Genomic DNA, 20848 nt, shown 5'->3' with positions numbered 1-20848 from the left:
AGTCATCACTGACACCCTGACACCCACATTGCCAGAAGCAGACACCAAGCTCAGAGCACAGACAGATGGATGATTGCGCTACCCCACCCAGCTACAGTACTACAGGTTCCCAGGCTCCAGTGTAGTTGTTTCAGGTATCTCAGCTCATCAGAGATAATCTGAATATGCACAGCAAGGCCAGGGATACCTTGCTTAGTAAGGGATTTGCAGGAGACACGTGCTAAGAAGGTCTTGCAAAGTTTCTCAAGTGCCCTACGTGCTCACCCTGGATGGTTAAGGGATGCAATGACAACAAAGAGGATGAAGATGGAAGGTCTGTTATCATGAAGGCACAGACAGTCACAAATTAAGAACCCATTGCAATAAGCAGATGCATTACTTAAATGGTTTGTGTTGCTCTGTCATCGAAGCCCCAGGAAATGAGTTCTCCACAATAAATTCTGTCTGCTCATAAATCATTTGCTCAGGACAGCAGGATGCACCATAGCACACTGTTTAATCTCCGTCTGCATTTGTCAAGGATTTGCAGCCAGAATCAGCAGCACTGAATTGTTTGCATATTCCAACCAGCAGCACATAAATCAGGTTACCTTATTTTCCCACCTCATGCCCAATACATTTAATGGTCTCCCAACATTTACAGAGAGTTGTTACTAATCCCACTACAGATTTCATGCCAGGTTACACATTTTGTCATGTAACCTCTTCTGATTCATGCACACTAATATGATGCTGTCTAGAATAAAGGCAGGGGAGTAAAGGTGTAGACAGGGCTATGAAATACTTTTTCCACTACCTACAGGTTGCCTTGTTGATTGAGAAATATCCAAAGCTGGAGGGCTGCAGAGAACAGAATACAATGGAATTATTTTAACTAAAAGATTCATGCCTGTGCTATGCTTTGCAAGGACTGCTGATTGGGCCTTCATTTGATGCCAGTATCTACCTACAAAAAAATAATAATCCTACTTTACTGGAAAGTCTCCTTTCTATACTACTGTGATCCAGTCCCCTCATACTGGGCACAAACCATGGGTTTAGTCTCACTGCAAACTATCAGCAAGAACCTCAACCAAAAGCCATCAGCTGCTCAAATTAATCTGAACTTCTGGGAAATGGGGGGGGGGGGGGGGAAGACACCCAACTCGGACACTAAGCACAGAAACAGTTTAACATTCCCCACTTGAAAGATAACCAGGAAAACTCCATTTTCCTCATCAGCATTTTCAGCTGATTTGCTTACAGAGAAAACCAAGTAGGAAGGGAGTCATAGCATCTGGAAAAGGCAAACCTCACAAAGTAATTGCTTCCTTTCCCCAAAAAAACATTCTCAAACGCTCAGAGCTTAAATTAGTGTTTGAAAAGAAAGGCACTCACTCGAAACTGGTTTCCCACATTCTCCCCTACCTTGCCAGTGTAAGGACACTAAAGCCCCTGCTTCTCCCACAGCTCCTGAAGAACCCAGATCCGGCTCTGAAGTAAGGAGGGTTGCTCCCCCCAGCTGTGTAACCTCTTTGGCACAGATCAACTCCTGCCACACTACAAATGACCATTTGGTACTGGAGTATCTAACACCAGCATATCTATTTATCTGCACAGTGAATACACACTTCTAAAAAAGAACATTTCTGTTTTCTCTCTATCCATTTTCCCCACACTTTTGTCCTCTGTTGCTCAACTGAATTTTCCTTCCCTATTTTTTTGTTAGGTTCAGTCTCACTCCCCTACACCATAGTATCTGTTCAAAAGGCACAAACTTTAACATACCCAACTAAGTAGAGATGAGACAAAAAGAGAGTTTGCTTGTCACCAATTGGGGAAAACATATATACTTTTGTGCATTTTGGTAATGCCCAAATACAACGCTGTTTCAGAGTGAAGGTTCGGTCAAAATAAAGCAGATTGCCCAATGCGTCTTCAAAGGACAGTGAGACCATTAAAACCCAATGGGGACTGTGCATGTAACTCCCATTTACATCTGAAAATTTTATCCTTAGTCACTACTGAGAGCATAATATCCTACTTCTGCCGAGAACTCATGCAACAATTTAAAAATTGAGGTCCAGCAGCAGGGAGCCTGAATACTGTCAGATAATGAAGGAAAATTAAATGGCCAAAAATAGAATCAAGTTTTAAATTATTTTTTTGCGTGTGTCCATGTCCATGCCTCCTGTCTCAGACACCAAAACCCTACTTTCTCTCCAGAAGGGATTCTGAACCAGAATGCCGGGAGGGCAGAGGGGTAGAGCAGAGAGAGCACACGGTCCCAGCGCAAACCCAAATCTCCATCTGGACGCTGGTCCCTGCTGCACAGCCCTTCTCGGCTGAGAGAAGAGCCAAACCAAACTCTCCCCACAGCTTCGGTTAAGTGAAGCTGCAGCTTGGTGCCATCTCTGCCACCACAAGAACTTGTCCTATCCCAGGTACCAAGCACAGAGCACAAACACACTGGTTACGTGACCTCCTCACCACACAACGAAGACATTTTAGAGCCGTCTCCTCACTGACTTACAAACACAAACTGGTTTCTGAGCAGACCACTGGCTACTCTTTTGGCAGGTAATTGTTTTCTGTCCCTTCAACTCAAAGGCAGGCTGGCACTCAAACTTCAAACTGTCTCCGTGGCGAAACGTGGATCCTTCTCTCCTGCCGTAGGCTGGGATCCCAGGATCACCGCAGCTCCCTTGGTCAATCTCTGGAGGGAGAAAAAAAAAAAAAAAATAAAGAAAACAAAAGTTGCATGGGGGAAGGCTCTGACACCGAGCTGGTGCAATACCTGGCATACATCTGCGCCGCGTGCTGCTTGTCAGCGCTCTGGCAAAGACATCGCATCCCCGCATCACTCGGGCGGGGGGTCAGCAGCGGCGCAGAATGCAGCCGAGATCTCTGTCCTAACACACAAATTTCACCACTGTCACTGAAAGGCCCTCCCTAACAACCTCTCCTAACTGCTTCCTCATCCTTAAATTAATCACGACTAAATGGAAAATACAGCAATACCCAAGGAGATCCTACTCTGCATCTGCTTCAAGGACTTCTTTTGAAGCAGACAGACCCCATCTCACTGAATGGGACCAGGCCTTCGACTCCTTCGGCAAAGAGGATACAGTTGGGATGCGTTTGCTGGATTGCCACGTCTGCCGTCTCTCCTTCCCTTCCTACCCCCATTTCAATTTCTGCGTGTGGTCCCGAAGCAGACAGCTGACACCTTATTGCACAGAAACATACAGTTAATCTCTTGCTGCACATGTATTTTGACTTCAAACAAATCATGGACAGAATTTTCTGTTATCTTCTGCTCTGTACAATTTCATTTCAAAGGGCCCCCTGGTCTGTATCACTATTAGCTACAAAACACCATTCCTTTACAGCCTTCTTAGCGCTCCCACATTATTTATCTGCTTCACATTCATCTCGTCTTCCACATTCTCTCGTTTTTATCCCCATCATCTATGATCAGCCCCGCTGTCCTTCCTCCCCATTTTCAATTTCTTACACCAAATTGGAAACTTCTTTTATGACATTTTCTTTACAGAGGAAAAATCACCTAATCTGAGATTTGCATTACTCCATCTAATATTCCAGTTTGGTTTGAATAACAACAAGCACCTCATTACTATTCTGACTTCAGGCAACTTAGATACAGGTGTATTTTGAATAGAAGTCACAACAAGCACCTAGCTGCTGCTGCTGTATGCATCTTGAACTAAAAAGTCACTGCCAGGTAATGAAGCATCCCCAAAATAATTTAACATAAATTAATATTAATGTTAAAGTTTTCATGGAATCGGTTTCTTTTTTTGCCTGTCAGTGAAAACAGTTTGGCAGGATTTACGTATCTTCCTGCAGACTTTGAAAATCCCAATGTTTAATAATTGTACTTGCATATAAAAAGGACAAAAAATAAAACAGTTTGGATATTAAAATAGCACCGAACTGTACATTACTCTCCAAAAAAAGGCAGGAGACAAATAGTGCAAATCATGAAACAAAATTCAGCTTTAAAACTCAAGAAATAGTGACAAGATCAAAGGGTAGCATGCATATTTTAAATACGTATCATTACATCCTGAAAGAGACACAGGAAACTGCTAACGTTTTCTGCTACAAGTCAACAGCCTTTAAAAGTTAATTTTTGTTACTCCTTTCCTTCCCACACCTTGAAGTCTTGAAATATAGTATTAGCAAGCAACACTGATGGCAAGCTGTCCTGCAGGGTGCCTTTCACCCAGCGTCTCCAGTTCCTGCTATCACCGAAGCCTGCGATGTTGGGTGCCCTGGGGAAGGAAACGATGCATGTCCCAGTACCACTCCGGTTCCTAATATTTAGTCAGAATGAGATGGACACTAACACGTGTCACTCCAGCCATCTCTTAAAACAAAGTGTTAAGTCATCTCCCAGCCCACCGACACGTGGAACAGAACTGCCAGCACTTCTCAGGCTGCTCCGCCACGTTCAGAGCCTCTTCTTCCACCGAGAAGCAACAAAGCTCTTCAACACACAGACATGCACCATATTCCTGCCTACACCAGACTCAGCGAGGGAGGGAGCCCTGTCCTCCTAAGCTCAGGTCCAGCAAGGCTAAGATTTCATCGCCAGCCTGAAGAGCTTCCCTCGGCACGCATCTGCGCCTCGGGAGGGACGGCGGCCACAGAACTCCGCCGAGGGGCTGCAGACAGCCGAGCCACGCAGCTCCAGCTCCTGCAGAAGCCAAAGGGAGCTACGAGCGTTCAGAATATTCACTGCTTTTGTAAAATGAGGACATGCTCAGGCTACCAGATACTCAGAAAAAATGCAGCCAAGCAAAGAAAAATAACTCCCTTTTGACCCTCTGCTGAGAAAGAATAAAGGTAACAGAGATGCTCTCGAGGACTGATTGAATGCCCTCCCTCCCAGGGCTCCCCCCTCACTTGTGAGCTTGTGTAGTCCTTTTCTGTCACGCTGCATGAACCCAGTTGGAACATTTTTACAGATAGAGTGAAACCACAGATTTAAGAATGGGAGAGAAACGAAGAGTTAGAGCTCACATTTTCCACTATGCACACGATCTCCATGTTAGCAGCATGCAAACAAAGCTAACACATTTTATTACAGTAGTGGGGTCAGAAAATGACATTTCAGTCCTGAGAAAATCCCCTGGTTCCTACATTTCTTTTCATACAGAGTAAAATTCATGAAATATTTAGCAGAGCAGAAATTCCAAAAATGAGTGATTCAGAAATATCAAAACATGTTACTTCAATAAGACTGAAACATTTCTCCTGATGAATGTTTAAGTAAAATCACTTCCACATTAGAATAATAAAAGTCAAAACTAAACAAGAACATCTAAATCAAGTGTTTTGACATTATTTAAATGAAACAAGTTGACATGAATCTTTCAAAACTTCTCCATCAAATATTATATCACGCACATAAGATTTTGACAAAACAGCATTTTCTAACAGAAAATGTTTCACCAGAAATTTTTCATCAGCTATTTATGCTATTTGTCTGCTGGTGGTGGGTGGGGAAACTGGGTCCCTTTGCTCAGCGCAGAGGAGGCAGCCTACATTTCCAGAGTGACTCATGAGAGCAAGAACCTCTCTGCTCCTTTACACAGCTGCACAGAAACACTGCAGGCACCCAAAATTTAGGCCGCTCTCTTCCCCGGGTTCCGTGGGAATTTCTGCTCCTGCCTGACTCGTCTGTGGAGGAAAACGAGGATTTTGGAGCTGCAAAAAAGCACTGCACTAGCAAAACTCCAGTTTCTGGAAAACATACCCACAAGATGTGGAATTTGTGAGCACTTCGATGACATACCTGAGGAAATCAGACAAACGTTACCCACAGTCAGAAAAGACCCTCGATTAAATACTTAACCTCACGCGCATTATTTCATACATATATTAACTTTGCTTAAACTAATGAAAGCTAATAGTCTCAGGTATCTATCTGAGGGAACAAGGACCAGGGTGTTGCTATTGCACTGTTCTTTTTGTTAACTCCAACAATGAGAAAGAAAGGATCTGAAGAGGAAACACGATGAGGAGGAAGGGGATAAACTAAGCAGGAAAGGCCCTTTCTGCATATCTTTGCCACATTCCTCCCATCAAAACCACTGTTGCAGGGCAAATGCAGAAACTGAATCTAGCAGGCTCATTAGAACCCTGTGGCATAACATCAAATCACTGCTGCTAAGGTTTATACAAGACTTAAATACAAGTAACATGACCCCAAGCGCGGTTCAGGTCAACACATCATAAGCTAAAAGCCTTCGTGTCTGTTGGTTCAGCAGTATTTCAGCACTAGTGTTTTATGACATGAGTCAATACATTTAATGGAAAAGCAGAGTAGGAAAGATTTGAGCACCGAGTTTTCTGACAGGCTTCCACGGTCAACAATATTGGGGGGTTAGGTAATGTAGAACCTAAAAAATTAAATAAATACACGCATGTAAGCAATGAAAACTACCTGCATGTTACCTGGGCTTCTCAGTGAAACCTGAGAGCATTTCACCAGACAAAAATCAAAGACAGCGCTCCACGCCAGGGAGCACAACCTCGGCTTCGAAAGCTAATTCTGAACAAGAGCGGCATCAGAACTAGTTTCAGGTAGGTGGATTTTTTTCCCCAAAGTCTCCTAGGATGAAGCAACTTAAGACGTTATTGTTTGTTCTCATTTTGACATACATGTACGAACACCTTCACATGCCGCTTGCATGCAGGCATCTATATAGAGTTCTGTATTTACATAACATTCGTAAAAACAGATCTGGAAACCCAGCAAGCTCATCTGACCAAACACCTTGGGCAGCACCAATTTGATTATAACCAGAAAGGTCAGTAGAGGAAATCTTCAGGCTCCAACTCTGCAGAGCTCCTAAGCCTCTTAGCACCATGGGGCTAAATTTCAGCTCTAAAGCTAACCACTCCAGAGCCAAACACATAGTCAGCATTTCAACAACAATAAATATTGTTTAATCATCCCCTGCCTGCAGCACGCTGGTAGTTCAGAACATCGACCTTAGTCAGCTCTACCCAAACTAACCCAATTCCAACAGAAATCCAAACTAGATTAGTGTGTGTGTCTATAAATCTAGTTTTAATTTTAAATTATTGCTTTATATTAAAAATATATAAATATAAATGTAAAACTAAATTAAAATCTGGCTTTGTTCTATTTTTTCATGTTTTAATATTTCTGTCTCTTACCATAGAATTTTATACTATTGATTTACTTTTATACTATTGATTTACTTTTATACTATTGCTTGTAATAACCTCAAGCTCATCAGTAACAGAAACATGTTCTTCCCCCACACCTCCCCTGCAGTAGAGACCAAGCATCTTCAGCCCACCAATGTGGAACATAACTGCAGAAGGATTGTGGGTGAGATTATGGGAGTCTGAATCCTCTTCAACGAACCCTAAATTTCTCAAGAACTTTTGAAAACGTTGCCTGAAGGAATTATTTATTCCCAGCCGTTACAAGGGGTTGACCTGGAAGCTTTCAAAGAACCGTATCGATGGCTGTGGAAGGCATCAGCTCTAAGGGGAAGGCATTCTCAGAACAAGTCATCTGAGATTAAAGGAAGGAAGGGAGAAAATAAGACCCAGGACCGCAGGAGGCTGTAAGCCCTCTCACAAGTCAAGCACTAAATTGCAGTATCAATCAGCTCGCTATAGTTGTGAGAAAGAAAAGACTTTTCCAGCAAAGTGGAGCTTAATATAAATTTCTTCTGACAAGCACTGGAAGTCCAAAAACATTGTTCACTATTATGAAAGAATGTCTGTTGGAAAGGATAAAAGTGGCTGCAGTTGAGACATTGGAGACTTAGAAGTAATCTTCATGAACATTAATGAGCCAGATCCTCAGCTGGTAAAGGCTGACACAGCTTAATTGAAAATCAATGCTGTCACACTAATTTACACCCACTGAGCATTTGTTCCAAATGCATCCAATCTTGCAGTGCAGATTTGGAAAAACCTGAATCCAGATCCCTTGTGTTTCGTATACTATTCCCGGTGCAAATATGCTTTCTCTTTACTTACAAGTGAAGCAAAAGGACCTGGTTGGCTCCCCTTTCTTAGGAATCCTACATTAAAAATTTGATGGCATATTGCCCTCCTCAGCATGTTCTTTCCAACAGGTCCTTGAATCTGTGCATCAATAAATCTCTTAAGCGTAACTGTTTGAGCAGTAGCAAACAGGCTTCATGATTGCATTACACTTAAAATGTACGCTAAAACTTACACATTTTAGGAGAGATGGCTATTTAAACATACTCTATAAGCAATACTCTGCCCTTCTATTAGGCAGATTTTTGGTCTTGACTTTATATAGCTCCGTTAGCTGTAATTTTCCTCTCGCAATTAGGAAGAAGCGTGGCCATAAAACTGATACTGAAACTTGTTAGTAAGTTGCATATAATTTCGTAATGTATTTGGCAAGTGCTAATTGCCTCTTACTTAAATGTCTCTTGCTTTGTAACTCAAAGTATTTGCAAAAACTAAGAGTTTTATGGACCTGGCTGATTGGAGGTTAGCTTAACCTCAGGACAGCGCCAGCATGGACCTTAGGCATGGAGCATATTTCTTTGTTCATGCACAAATCCATTCTGCAAGGTCAGTAAGCTGCTGTACAAAGACTGCAAAGATGCCCAGAAAAAGAGAAAAGATTTGAACGATAGGCAGAGAGTAGCCTCTACTTCTAACACATGCCAAGCAGAGACACTCCCCAGGGAAGGGTCCCTCCTTCAAGGCCCATCAGGTGACACAGCAGAGCCAGAACACTCCCTTTTTTTTTTTTATTCCTCTAGGAGGTTACAGACATAGAAGAGCACAGCAAAATAGGCAGCAGCTGTGCAGGGAAAGCTGATGAGTAGGGAAGGGAGAAGCACATTTGACATTAGAAGCTCCATACAACAGGACTCCAAAGCATGAATGATAATGGTGATCCCCAAACCGACTGGTGAGGTCACAGGGAGCAAGAGCAGCTCAGCCTTGCTATAGATCAAGCTACCAATAACATCGAAGCAAGTCAGAGGAGGAAGAAGTCAAGCTCCTTACGGATCCAAAGTTCACAGAAGATGAACAACAGCGTAAGGAAGTCCCTAGATCATGTACTTTGCAACTTTATGTGCTATGCTATGGGGTAAACATAAGATTTATCAAGAGACTGAAAGAATACGTCCAGATCGCCCTTTGGATGAGATTAACAAACCAGGCAGGATCTCAAAGCAGAGCTGGAGAGTGCTTTCGCCCATCCGCAGCTGGCAGGTAGGGGTGCAGCAGCACGCTCTGCCAGGCTGCCAAGAATCAACCGCAGACAAGCGTGGCAGGAGACAGACATCACAGCTCCCGCAGAGAGCAAGCTTTCAGGCTGGTACAGTCACAGCAAGTAAGACTGAAATAGTACTGTTAAGATGCTTCCTAGACAATCAGGCTGGATTTGCCTTTTCCTTCTTTCAATTCCATTGTCTCTTATCTATGATTCTCTACGACTTTTCTGCTGACCTGGTCCAGCAATCCTGTAAAGACTCCAGCATCACGACCCAGTCCCCCCTTCAAAGTACTGTTCAGCCTGCCTGGACATACTGGCATTTAGTCCAGCTAAGTTTTCTGGCAGGTCAGGTCCCTTCAGGCTCCTAACTGCTGCTACTTTAGCATCAATCAGCAGCACTACTATGGGCAGGTCCTGGCCTGAACACAATATGACACTTCCCTGAAACATGGTAAGTCCCAGAGAAACACTTTTAAAAACGAAGGAACGCTAATGTGCATTTAGGGCCCTTGAAAGACACAGATTTAAATGTTACTGCTGATGTCAGTGGAAGCTGCCAGTACTCGGACATTTCAGGAGCAGCCCCCATGTCTAGATGAAGATTTGTGTGCCTGCTTTTAGGCATCAGAGCCAAAAGAGTAAGCCATCGCTGGTATCAGCAGGTCACAGAGAAAACCGAAAGGCATTCAAGTGCTTTGAAAAGAGATTCAAGATGATAACAATACCAAAAAGAAGCTGACATCTAAGTGGAAGTATTCCTGTGTGTCTGCGCTGGCAGCTGCATCACGGAAACAAGCTCCCCCTCCGCAGGCATGAGGCTATCGGATGGAGGACGGTCTTCAAAGCAGCGCTTGCAGAGGAAGCTAAGGACCCTACGTGCCCACACCAAATGTAGAGACGCAAGATGAAGATTTCTGGAAAAATCTAAAAACATCTCAGACACTTAGGAATCTAAGAAAAGCTTCAGCTAGAATCAGCAGTCACTTACACGAGTTAAAAGGAATACTTTTCCATCACACTTTCTCTAACTTTGCAAATACCTACAACAACAGTAAACACAGAAGCTTATGACAAACTTCAGCATTCACATCCTAATGCATTTCATGAGCTTCTTTTGAAAAATCCCAGCATTAAGTTTTATTGCATTTGTAATACTCCAGATTAATCAAAGTTTAAAGTAGTTGATACCACTAATCTACTAGAACCATTGATTACTTGATCTCATTTTCTTCTGCAGACACAGTCCGTTGCCATCAGCTCAAATTCACCAACTCTTTTCCATCAAAGCAGATGAAATGGCAATGAAACATTACCCACCCAGTCTGCTTCCATGGAAAAGAAATCATGAAAGCTGTTCTTATTGGAGCAAAGCTTCAGTTTTAAGAAAAAAAAACTGCAGAGCTTCAATATATTTAGAGAAGCTTCTCTCTCCCTATTCTCCCAAACAACTGTACCCATCTCATCCCTGATCCTTTTAAAACAGGTAAATTCAGAGAGACGCACTTGGATTACCTTCATATGTTGCTTTGAATCCCAGCAAGTTGCTGACACTATCTGTCTGGAAGAGGAGCCACATCTGGTGGTGTGTGCTAACAATAAGATCAGGGACTGTGGTGCCTGTCAAGCTGTAAAAATAAATAAGAACAAGTAAACAGCCTGTATGTCTCCCCAAACTTATTTTCCAACCAAAATAAAGGCCACATATACCTCTGTAGGAGCAGAAAATAACAAAAGCAATGCCAACACAACTAAGAATAACCCCAAAAGAGAACACTGTCCAAAAGACTGATAGATCTTCAAGACTGACGAGCCTCTCAGTATGTTTCTGCATACTACCTAAACAGTGCGTCTTCTACTGTAGTTGAGGGTCTGCAAGTTATTATCATCACTATAATAATTACAATTCAGTACCATTATTACAATATATTATCTAGCATCAATAGTAACAGTTTTCTTTCTCACTGAAGCAAAACATAAGCAAACAAATAAAATTCCCAGAGCCCATACCGGTGACTGAATCCTCTTAACTGCATTTAGAGTATTTTCTAGTATTACAAAAAGTTACTTGCAACACATTCTCTGCTACATTTCTATCCTGACAGAGAAGTTTCCGCAAAGATCTCAAAAAACCCCTGGAAGACAAGGCACGAGCCGCAGTCTGCTGAATGCCCTGTGAGCCCTTGAAAAGTGCTACGAATCCAGGCAGCACGGGATGATCAGGACATTGCCTACCCTTCAAGGATACTCCTAGAAGAGCTGAAGAGATTTAGAAAAATGTCACCAATATATCTGTATTAATGAGCCATGGGCAGCTCATTCAGCCTTTGGGATTAATCACCTCGCTGTGGTTCAACACAGCTTTAGAGTTTTATCCCCCACCCACACAAGCACCAGTGTAGGCACACACACATGCACAAATGCCTGCTTTGAGCACAGCTCCTTCCCTTCCCTCTGCTTCTGAAAACAGAGTAACAGTGCGTGGGAAGGGATCATTACTACAGGAATATGAGTGTTATGTTGCCTGTCTTAGTGGCAGTGTTTAATGTTGTTGTTATACTATTTCTGCTAAGGTATCGTCTGTGATAAATTTATAAATTACCTTAAGTGCAGCTACTGCTGGTGGATAGGTATTCTTTTTTTCTGTAGTGTTTGCTGAAATCTAAATACATACATATGTATAGATATGGCTTCTGCCTGGCACCGTTCTCAAGTACAATAGCAGCACCTGAAAGACTTCTTGATAAAATTGATCCCCAAGCTCTCGAGGCAGAATTACTGCAAACCAACACTGCAAGGGAATAAACCCAGCAGCTGTGTGTTGATAGCATCCTGTGAATAAATGTAACTTGCAACCTCCAGGCATAATTGTTGCAATTCCCAGTTTCCTGGGTAATCGGAGACAGTATGGCTGATCTGCCAATTACTGTTTGTTTAGAGTGAAGCCAAATGACTGCTTGAAGGGTTGTGCTACTTCTGCTACTTGCCTGACATTCTTAACACAGGCTACCTGCCGAGTGCCAGATTCTTTCCAATAGCCTTACAGGTACCTAACGTTGTAAATGGGACCAACCTTGCCAGACACGTAACTTTCCTCCCCATCCCAGAGACGTTCACCAGTCACACACGCACCGGGCACTACCGTAACACCCGAAACCAGTCACTGCTCAAGCTTCGGCCATGGAATCTGGAGCATGTTTTTCTCTGAAATGACATTCATATCCCCCAAGCCCATCAAAGCTCTCCCAGTTCCGCCCCCACCTTTGCTCTCTTATTGCTTTGACCTGCATCAGAAATTTTATTGATCCCAGGGTGCTGGTAAATTAAGAAGTAATCTTGTTTTAATGACTGGTTTGCATCCAGAGAGTTTGATGGACAGTGCAGAAGAAGTGCTATTGTTGATTCTTCTCAAGTTATTTAAGCAGCAGACGGGCAGGAACGAGGAACACACCAAGAGAAAAACCTTTAGAAAAAAGCGCTTCAAAGGTTTTTGCATGCTTTCCCATTCCACCTTCACAAGCTGAATTGATTTGGGTGCTTGTTACTTTAGGGAATAAAATCCTTTCTGCAAGTCAGAAAGCTCAGCCTAACAATCTGTTATGTTCTCCGAGATGCATTTTACAGGGATGAGATGAGACTGGAAACAAGTGGTCCTTCATACCTCGGTTTGGGATAACATCTGCTGCTATGCAAGTTGATTCAAATGTATTTCTCGATTTGAAAGGCTGCAAGACAGAGTTCCTCTTGAATAGCCGAGAATAAATGAAGAGTAGTAAGAAAACTGGAACTCCTATCTTTGACAGGGTTAGGTTTCTGCATGTTGATTCCCCCCAAAAACCTACAGCTTGTATCCAATGGATATACCCCACACATGAATTCATCTCACAGTAGGTAAGAGGGCAGAAAATACTGAGAAAAGCTGTCCGTGGACTTTCAACCACATTCATTACAAATGGAGTATTTCTGTGGTCTTCACACCTCTCTCACATTTCATTAGTTTTCAACTTATCCTCCCAGATTAAAAATTAAAAAAAAAATAATAAAAAAAATCTCCCTGTTAGGATTAGCATCAGCAATTTAATGGAAAGTTCTCTTGCACTGGGAGAAGATACCAGATGCTACACTGTGTGCAGACAGTCTCACATATTCCAAATTTGCATTAGCAAGGTGTTGAGTAGCTAATACAGAGTGAGAAAACGTGGAATGATTAAAATCAAATCTAGGAAAATCTTCATGGGCTTTAGGCAAACAAAAAGGGATAGGAAGGAGAAATCATTTCAGCAAGTTATTGCAAACTACTCCCCTGGTAGTAATTTGCACATTTTGACCAATCAGCTGTGAAATGTTCTGTGACACTTTAATTACAAACAATTTTGCAATCATCAGACTTTACATTTATATACATTGCAGGTTAGAGTTCCTGACCTAAGTATCACCGGTGTTCATGTTCTGAAAAGAAATTTATAGGGAAACGAATCTCACAGAAACAGAGGTTTTGGAAAGACAAGCAAACATTAACATAAGTGAGAATGGAGTGGGAGGCTGATTCATGTGGAAAAAACAAGCGAAGAGGAAGAATTAAAAAACGCAATATGAAATACTCTCTACCAGTTGGAAAGAGTACAACAGCTTTGCTAGAGTAGGTTTTGGAGAGTTGTTTGCTCTTACACATTTTTGATTAGATAGAGAAGAAGGGAGTCTTTCAAGACACTAAACCTGGATGCTGGTGGCCCTGGTTCCACCGCCCCGTTCACCACTTCAAATATTCCTTCTGAAAGTCACAGTGACTTCTCCCTGCTTCTGCTCCAGTACCTGGCCTTGCAAGTGCCCTCAAGACATTTGAGACTTTGACAAACACCACCCGGCTTACATCTTCACTCGCAAGAGGCAAACGATACTCCAACATGGCAAGAAGCCACGCTTCCAGAAGCGGTCAGGACCTGAACACAGTCAGGGGGCACGACTGAGCTCTAGAATATAGAGCGAAATACACGTAGGTGCTCAAAGCTGACCCGAAGTCAGGAAGTTCAGGCAAGCAGCACGCTTTTGCATTAGAACAGTGCTATACAGGACTCACGATTTGCTCTGCTTCAGCATGGCTGGATTGGCCCTGTACTGGTCTGATGTCCTTTCTTCATAATTAAAATTGGGGGGCAAAGGTGGGGGAGAACAAAACAAAAACAAACAAAAAAACAACCCCAATCAACCAAAACACCCCAAAAACCATATTTAGATGGGCAACACTGATACAGGAAGACCTGGAAGGAAAGTAGGACTATCCACAATGTTTCCTCTACTCCATAGAACATCTTATCTGCAAACTAAAGGGTGTCAACTGAGGGGGACCAATTCTCAGCCTTGAAGCAGCATGTCTTGTCACTTACACAAATGCACACTGGGTGTAAAATGCTTAGGATGTCACTCAAAGATAATGGATTTACAGCCACTTTGCATTGCTAAAAATGACTGAACAAGAAGGACAGCACAAGAGAGAGAGATCCAAACAGTTCTCAGTTTCTACCCGATTTGCATTTACTCTCGCATCCGAACTTTAATCCTGTTTGCTCAGCTCCCTGGACAGCCTCAGCCTCTCTCTAAGGGGCCCCAAGAAGGCAGTTCAAGAGAAGTGAAGCAAAGAGGTAACAGCCCTTCTATCAGCTGAAGCCTAAGAGAATGTGATTGAAGGAAGAACACACCAAGAAGAGTCAGCTCCACCAAAAATGACAAAGAGCAGATAAACCAGTAAGGTACAGCAAGCAGGCTGGGACTCCTTCATCCAAACACATCAGCTACATCTCGTCAGGCAAAACTTAGGTCTGGATTTCTCACAGGGACAAAGGACATGCTACTTACACGTAAAGCACAGTTTTCTGGTCTCCGACTTGTCCTCCATCACCCACTGTCAGAGTGTCATATCCTCTTTCTAGTTCAAATTCTTCAAAGGTGAGTTTGATAACCTGGCAAAGATGCAGCATGTTAATATGAATCAACTGCCAAGGTAGCTAGCAGATCCTCTTGTCTTGTTTATTTATCTGTTTGTCTATTGAGGAGCAAGTTATAAGAGCATTAATATCTTCAGGACATCACCGAAGGTGACCGTCCTCACTTTTTATAGCACTGCAGCGCTTCTTTCCAGACAGACTGAGTTCTTACTGAAATTACCTCTCAGATTTTTCTGCTTTATCTATTGATTTTCTAGATGACTTTATTGATAAAGATATGTGTGTTGGGATTTCAGCATGCTTTTTTCCCACCAGGTACTGCTACCCTTTCTTTCATAAACCTGAGATTATGGTGATAGATTTGAACGTGCATATAGGCAGCGTGTTTGTTACACACGGTGCAAGCGGAGAGTCTTTCTTTTGCTCTACGTTGCTCAGAAAGTTCCCCTGGTTTTCAGAAGCCTCTGTCAGACCAAGAAAGGCTTTATGCGAATTACCACTGGGGTAGCTCAAGGAAATTGTCTCAAGCTGTCTGCAAACACAATCATCATTATGTCTGTCCACAGCTGTTTGTTCCCTGTGTTTTCTCTCCTGCTCTATCCAAACCTTCCAGCCCCACTCGATTTACGCAGCCTCTACGTATCATTTAGGAGCAGAAGTCCCATAGAAGGCGAGAAGTTTGTGTTCCAAGTCTCTCAGCTGCTTTTGAAGTCTCTTATTTGAAAATAACTCAAAATTACAATGCGACTTAGGAGACAAAAGTCCTTAATCCAGCCTCAGACACGGTGAACAAACAAAAAAGGAAGAGAGCTTAATTTACAGAAGTGCTTTACTTGTCCACAACACCAGAAAAAAAAAAAAATATCAATTGGAACTTTGTTTCTTGGAGCTTTTTAACTGACCCGATCCAGGAAAACACATAAACACTTGAATGTATCCAGACCTTTGTACCCTGTAAATACATTCAATTTCCTAATTTTTAAACAGACTAAATCACCAAATTTAGTTTCACACTAATTTTTGCTATTTCACACAACACAGAAGTTATTGAAAGTAATTAACGAGAAGGACCTACATGCGTGCCAAGGACCACAGACGCATGATGCCACTCTACACCTCTTGACTTGGGGCAAAGAAAAAAGGCACAGGAAAACTAAAATCTTTTGTCTTGTAATTTCTTGCCTATTATAAAAGCAGCATCTCCTGCATGCACTTGAGCATGTGTGCAATCACAGGGGGATAAAAGCCACAAAGTTAAACCGAAAAGCAATAATTAACTGTGTTATGTTTAATGCAAGCGTGCCTCTACAGCCTCTTCAAGGCTTGTATGGACCCTCTAGGAAGCTGACATCATTCTTCTGTCAAACGCCACTCACCTTCGACCCCTTAAGAAAACACTGGTTAGTGATACGTTGAATGGCTTGAGTGTTCTTTAAAAAATAATGGGTGTATATATAGCTTAGGCTGAACTGTCATGTGCTACCCTCTTCTACATACTTTTCAAATGCATAGAAAAGCAAATTAGATATTTTAGCCATGACATTCTGAAAATAGGTTATTACCCACAAGCCCCAGGATCATGAAACAGGAGCCTGTGTGATACTTGATAGAAGTCTGGAACCATTAATTTTAGTAGTAGAACCAAAATAATAACCTGTGCAGATTATTATTAAACCATGTAATGATGGAATAATGTAATTAATACAAAGAACACAGTGCTGTAAAACGGCACACATCATTAGTTAAATCAGTCATTCAGGTAAACTGCATTCTAAGGAGCCTGACCCTAATTAAATAACTAATTACATTCTAGTATACTGAAGACTATAACCTTGTGGCACAGGAACAGGATGCTGAATACAATATTTATTTATCCATTTTCCTATTTTCTTTTTGGTCTGAAAGCTGGAAATTATTTAATGATTCATTAAACAACAAGAGGCCTACTGGCACACACAAATACACATATGACACAAAACCTCAATTTTAAGCTGAAATGACAGGAAGCAATTAGCAAAGTCAAGAAAATAGGCTGGAACATGACACCTGATTCTAAGGCTTCATACTGCAAAGCGATTTGAAGTACAGTCACATTCATAGGAAAAAACCGCAGTAATTCTCTCCATGGAGAACAGCACCTCTTGCAGTTACATTCGAGTGCTTTACAAACACACATTACTCATTTCCCCCCCTGCCCGTTCTCCCCAGTCTCAAGCATCTATCTTCATTTGGGATGAATCATCCCCTGGAGGGGCCCATCTCTCTCCACCGATGACACAAGAAGCTTGGACAGAGCTTTATTTGGCTAGCTGGACTCCAGGTGAGAATATGCCCCCGAGAAATATCAACCAGTAACATCCATTATTTCAAGAAGGTTCAGAAATAGTTTTGATGCAAATTCGCCAATTACCATATGCATTTCTCAGTTCCCAAATGATTTATTTTTCCACTGTGGTTGAAATTAATTCCCATGGCACCGGCACCAGCAAAAAACCTATATACCCTGAACATCCCCCAAATAGGTTTGATGTCGCCCTCAGTATAGGAAATAATTCCAAGTTGTCAACTGAAGAGCACTCTGCCCTTAACACTGTTTATGTAGGTTTCTGAGCAAACTTTGAGGGGATTATGTAGCTCAGTGAATCTGGCTCACAGTTCTTTTCCAAATATAGAACAGATGACTTGCAAATGAGTTCTAAATTCAGCTCAGTGGTTTTCCCATCGCTCACATTAAAAGCTTCATATAACAGGACCTGATCCAAAGACCACTCAAGTCAATAAAAAGATTACCACTGACTTCAGCAGGCTTCAGCTCAGGCCCATAATGCTTTTTATCTTCAAAGTATTTTACAGGCATTTTAATTAATTCATCTTCAATCCTTGCCTCGCCCATGCTGGGGAATGTGCACTGATGAGATCATCCCCTTTGCAATGTGAGTCAGGGAGGTGAATTCTCCAATTTAGCAACATGTTTCTAACATGGGCTGTGCTTTAAGTAACCGAGAGTTTTATGCGTACTTTTCAGAGGCAGCGCTACATGACTTGTTAGGTAGGAATACCAGTAACCCAGTTGGCATTAAAACTCATACAACCAGCAACTCCCAGCACTATTCTGGATTATGCACGTGAGCCGCTGAATCAGCCTACGCAGCCAGCCTCACGAGCTGTTTGCTGGACAAAAGAAACCATCCGTGCCAGTGAATCTACTTGCCTTTTTGTATTTTCACCAATCAGATAAGGTTCTGCCTGCACAACTTCGGTTTCTGGAGCCTTAACGAACTCTTTAAACAGCAGAAAACACTAAGGGCAATTTCCCATCCTCCTGAGGAGTGCCAGAAGGAAGCCTGCGCCTCGCCTGGGCTCCCGGACCACGCAGAGCCTCCTCTGCCATTCCCGCAGAGGAACGGCATCAGGCTGCAGCTCTGAACAGCAGCTCAAATTAATACGAGCAGGCAAAGCACTGCACGAGCAACGAGCAGGCACAGCAGCGGCTTTCCCAAAACAATTAGTGCATTTCTCCCAACCCTCCCTGCTTCAAAGAGTTAGAGAATTTCTCCCTACCTGTAAATTATGCTTCCAGGATGAAATATCCAGAATCCAGAAACCCTTTATAAACTGGTATTACTAATTAGCTCTTTATCACTTCAAAGAAAAAGAACATGGCAGTCTCTTTACACACTTAATACAAGCTGCTGATTTGACCAATCCATCCTTATTTCAGTTGTGCTACATCTCTTTACAGTATGTAATGTTGCAGTCCATGGAGCACAAACTACAGTTTCTTGTGCTACTGAATCTCTGCTCCAAGTTGGTAAGCCTTGAAATTAATGGATTTTACCAGTTTCAATCACCTCTATGATTTATGAAAGCTGAGGATCAGGACTTGCAGACTCTGCTTGCTAATCAACAGTTTATTACTACTCCAGTTTAAAAGCTGAGAAAGAAACTAACAGTAGAAATTCACAAAGACAGTTAGTTTTTTAAAAATGAGACAGTCTGCCCAGGAAGCTTACAAAAGGAGAAGCTTGCCCTATCACACTGCTGAAGAAAAAGCAGAAAAGTTTGTGCATGAAGCTGGCAGAAAAGCAAATAAACAGAGCTGAAGATTAGACTCTGAATATTCAACACGAAAGCAATGTGACAAAGGGTCAATAAATAGGGGATATGGCCCATAAGTATCTCTTGACAATTGATTGCCATCTCCTCCTTCGTAATTTGCACCGGAAAACCCAAATGGAAGCGTTAGCCTACATAACACCCAGGGCACGTCGACATCTAGCTCACTACAAATCCTTTCCACACACACACGGACTATTTTATATACACAAAAACTGGATTTTGCTGATCTTTGAAAAACAAAGATGCAAAAAATAAAGATACGTATAATACACATACCACAGCCTAAGATGCTGATGTATTCGATATAACCTGTCCATGCACGGGCAATGTATACCCAAGGGTCTGCAGGCCACAGCTGACACTTGAGCAGTAATAGCTGCTGTTACATGTGGTCTGTTCTCCACTTGCACATTACCCTGATGAAAGAGAACCTCCTGGGTCTGATTAACAAGTAAATCACTCCTAATAAATCAGCACTGAAAAATATCCTGATTCCACACTCTATAGTTTCCCAGAATTTAGGTCATTACTACGCTCCTATGCAGCCAAACCAAGACATCCGCTGGATGAAATGACCAGCTAATGACAGCCCTTTAAATACAAACTCATTCTGAAATTGGAACATAGGAATACTCCTCATTAAAATCATAATCTACCAGTGATCTGCACTTATTAAAGGCTTGAACCGAGGTCAATGGGGAGACAGAAGCAGAACTCAACAGGCTCTTCAGCCAGCCCCAGCTCTAGCTGCCCCGCCGTGGGCAAGTGCTCCAGAGGCCGGCGAAGCGCCGGAGGTGAGAACACAAGATGCCATCCCACCGGCGGCAGCGAGCAGGCTACAGCTGTGGATGGTTGCCAGCATTTCTACAGACCATAACGACTTCTAGCAAAACATGAGATCCTGGGATACCAACGCGTTTGCAAACTGCCTTCCTCGGATCAGCGGCAGAAGGCAGAGTGCCAACACGCAGGACTGTCTAGAGGCAAGGACCACAGCATAATTGTCAGAATAAGCATATGAGCTCAGTGCCTCGGCACGCAAGATTTGCTCATGAGCTAATGGAGATGATGTTAGTAGGAACCCAGATACTAAAAAGAATGAAACTTGTCCTCTTCTGAGAGCAGGAGATGGTGAATACCACCTCAGAAAGCGTATTTTGCGCTACACAGCAAAGTAGTTTTTGTTCTTATGCTCCCACACAGACCTGGAGGAGAGGAACAGGCTGAGTTTGCAGGGCTGGAGAAAGCTGCGAGACACCGAACATGGCCCTCCCTGAGCCAGTGGCAAATGGAAAAGATGTGATCTTACGAAGGCCAAGGCAGTCGAGCCTTGTTCTCTACATGATCAGCAACAACAGACTTGAATTGCACATGCAGACCAGTGAGAACAAAAAGTCCCCGCCAACCTCCCCTCTTCCAAACCTCAGTGAACGCAGAAAGGACGTGTTCATAAATTTACAATACTGCAGAAATAGCAGTAGATAGAACCACACCTCCCTCCTCACTTGCCCTCTGCCCTTTGGGG

At 42.6% G+C, this 20848-nt stretch overlaps 1 protein-coding gene across 2 annotated transcripts in view; it reads right to left on the bottom strand.

Annotated features, from left to right (window-relative positions):
* Positions 1-20848, bottom strand: part of CSMD2 (CUB and Sushi multiple domains 2) — a 311331-nt gene that overhangs the window by 131143 nt on the left and 159340 nt on the right. The window contains exons 11-13 of one of the 2 annotated variants that reach the window (XM_052811437.1): positions 15116-15219; positions 10778-10890; positions 2513-2695 (exon numbers count right to left, since the gene is read on the bottom strand). The exons of the other annotated variant lie outside the window; for it this stretch is intronic. Of the exons in view, the coding sequence (XP_052667397.1) occupies positions 2513-2695; positions 10778-10890; positions 15116-15219 (400 nt within the window). The remainder of the gene's footprint in view (positions 1-2512; positions 2696-10777; positions 10891-15115; positions 15220-20848) is intronic. 2 annotated transcript variants of the gene reach the window in all.

The sequence above is a fragment of the Harpia harpyja genome, chromosome 16, assembly GCF_026419915.1.
Source record: "Harpia harpyja isolate bHarHar1 chromosome 16, bHarHar1 primary haplotype, whole genome shotgun sequence".
In the NCBI taxonomy this organism is placed as follows: Eukaryota; Metazoa; Chordata; class Aves; order Accipitriformes; family Accipitridae; genus Harpia; species Harpia harpyja.
Note: the sequence above shows the minus strand (reverse complement) of the source record. Positions and strands in the feature narration are given on the sequence as shown.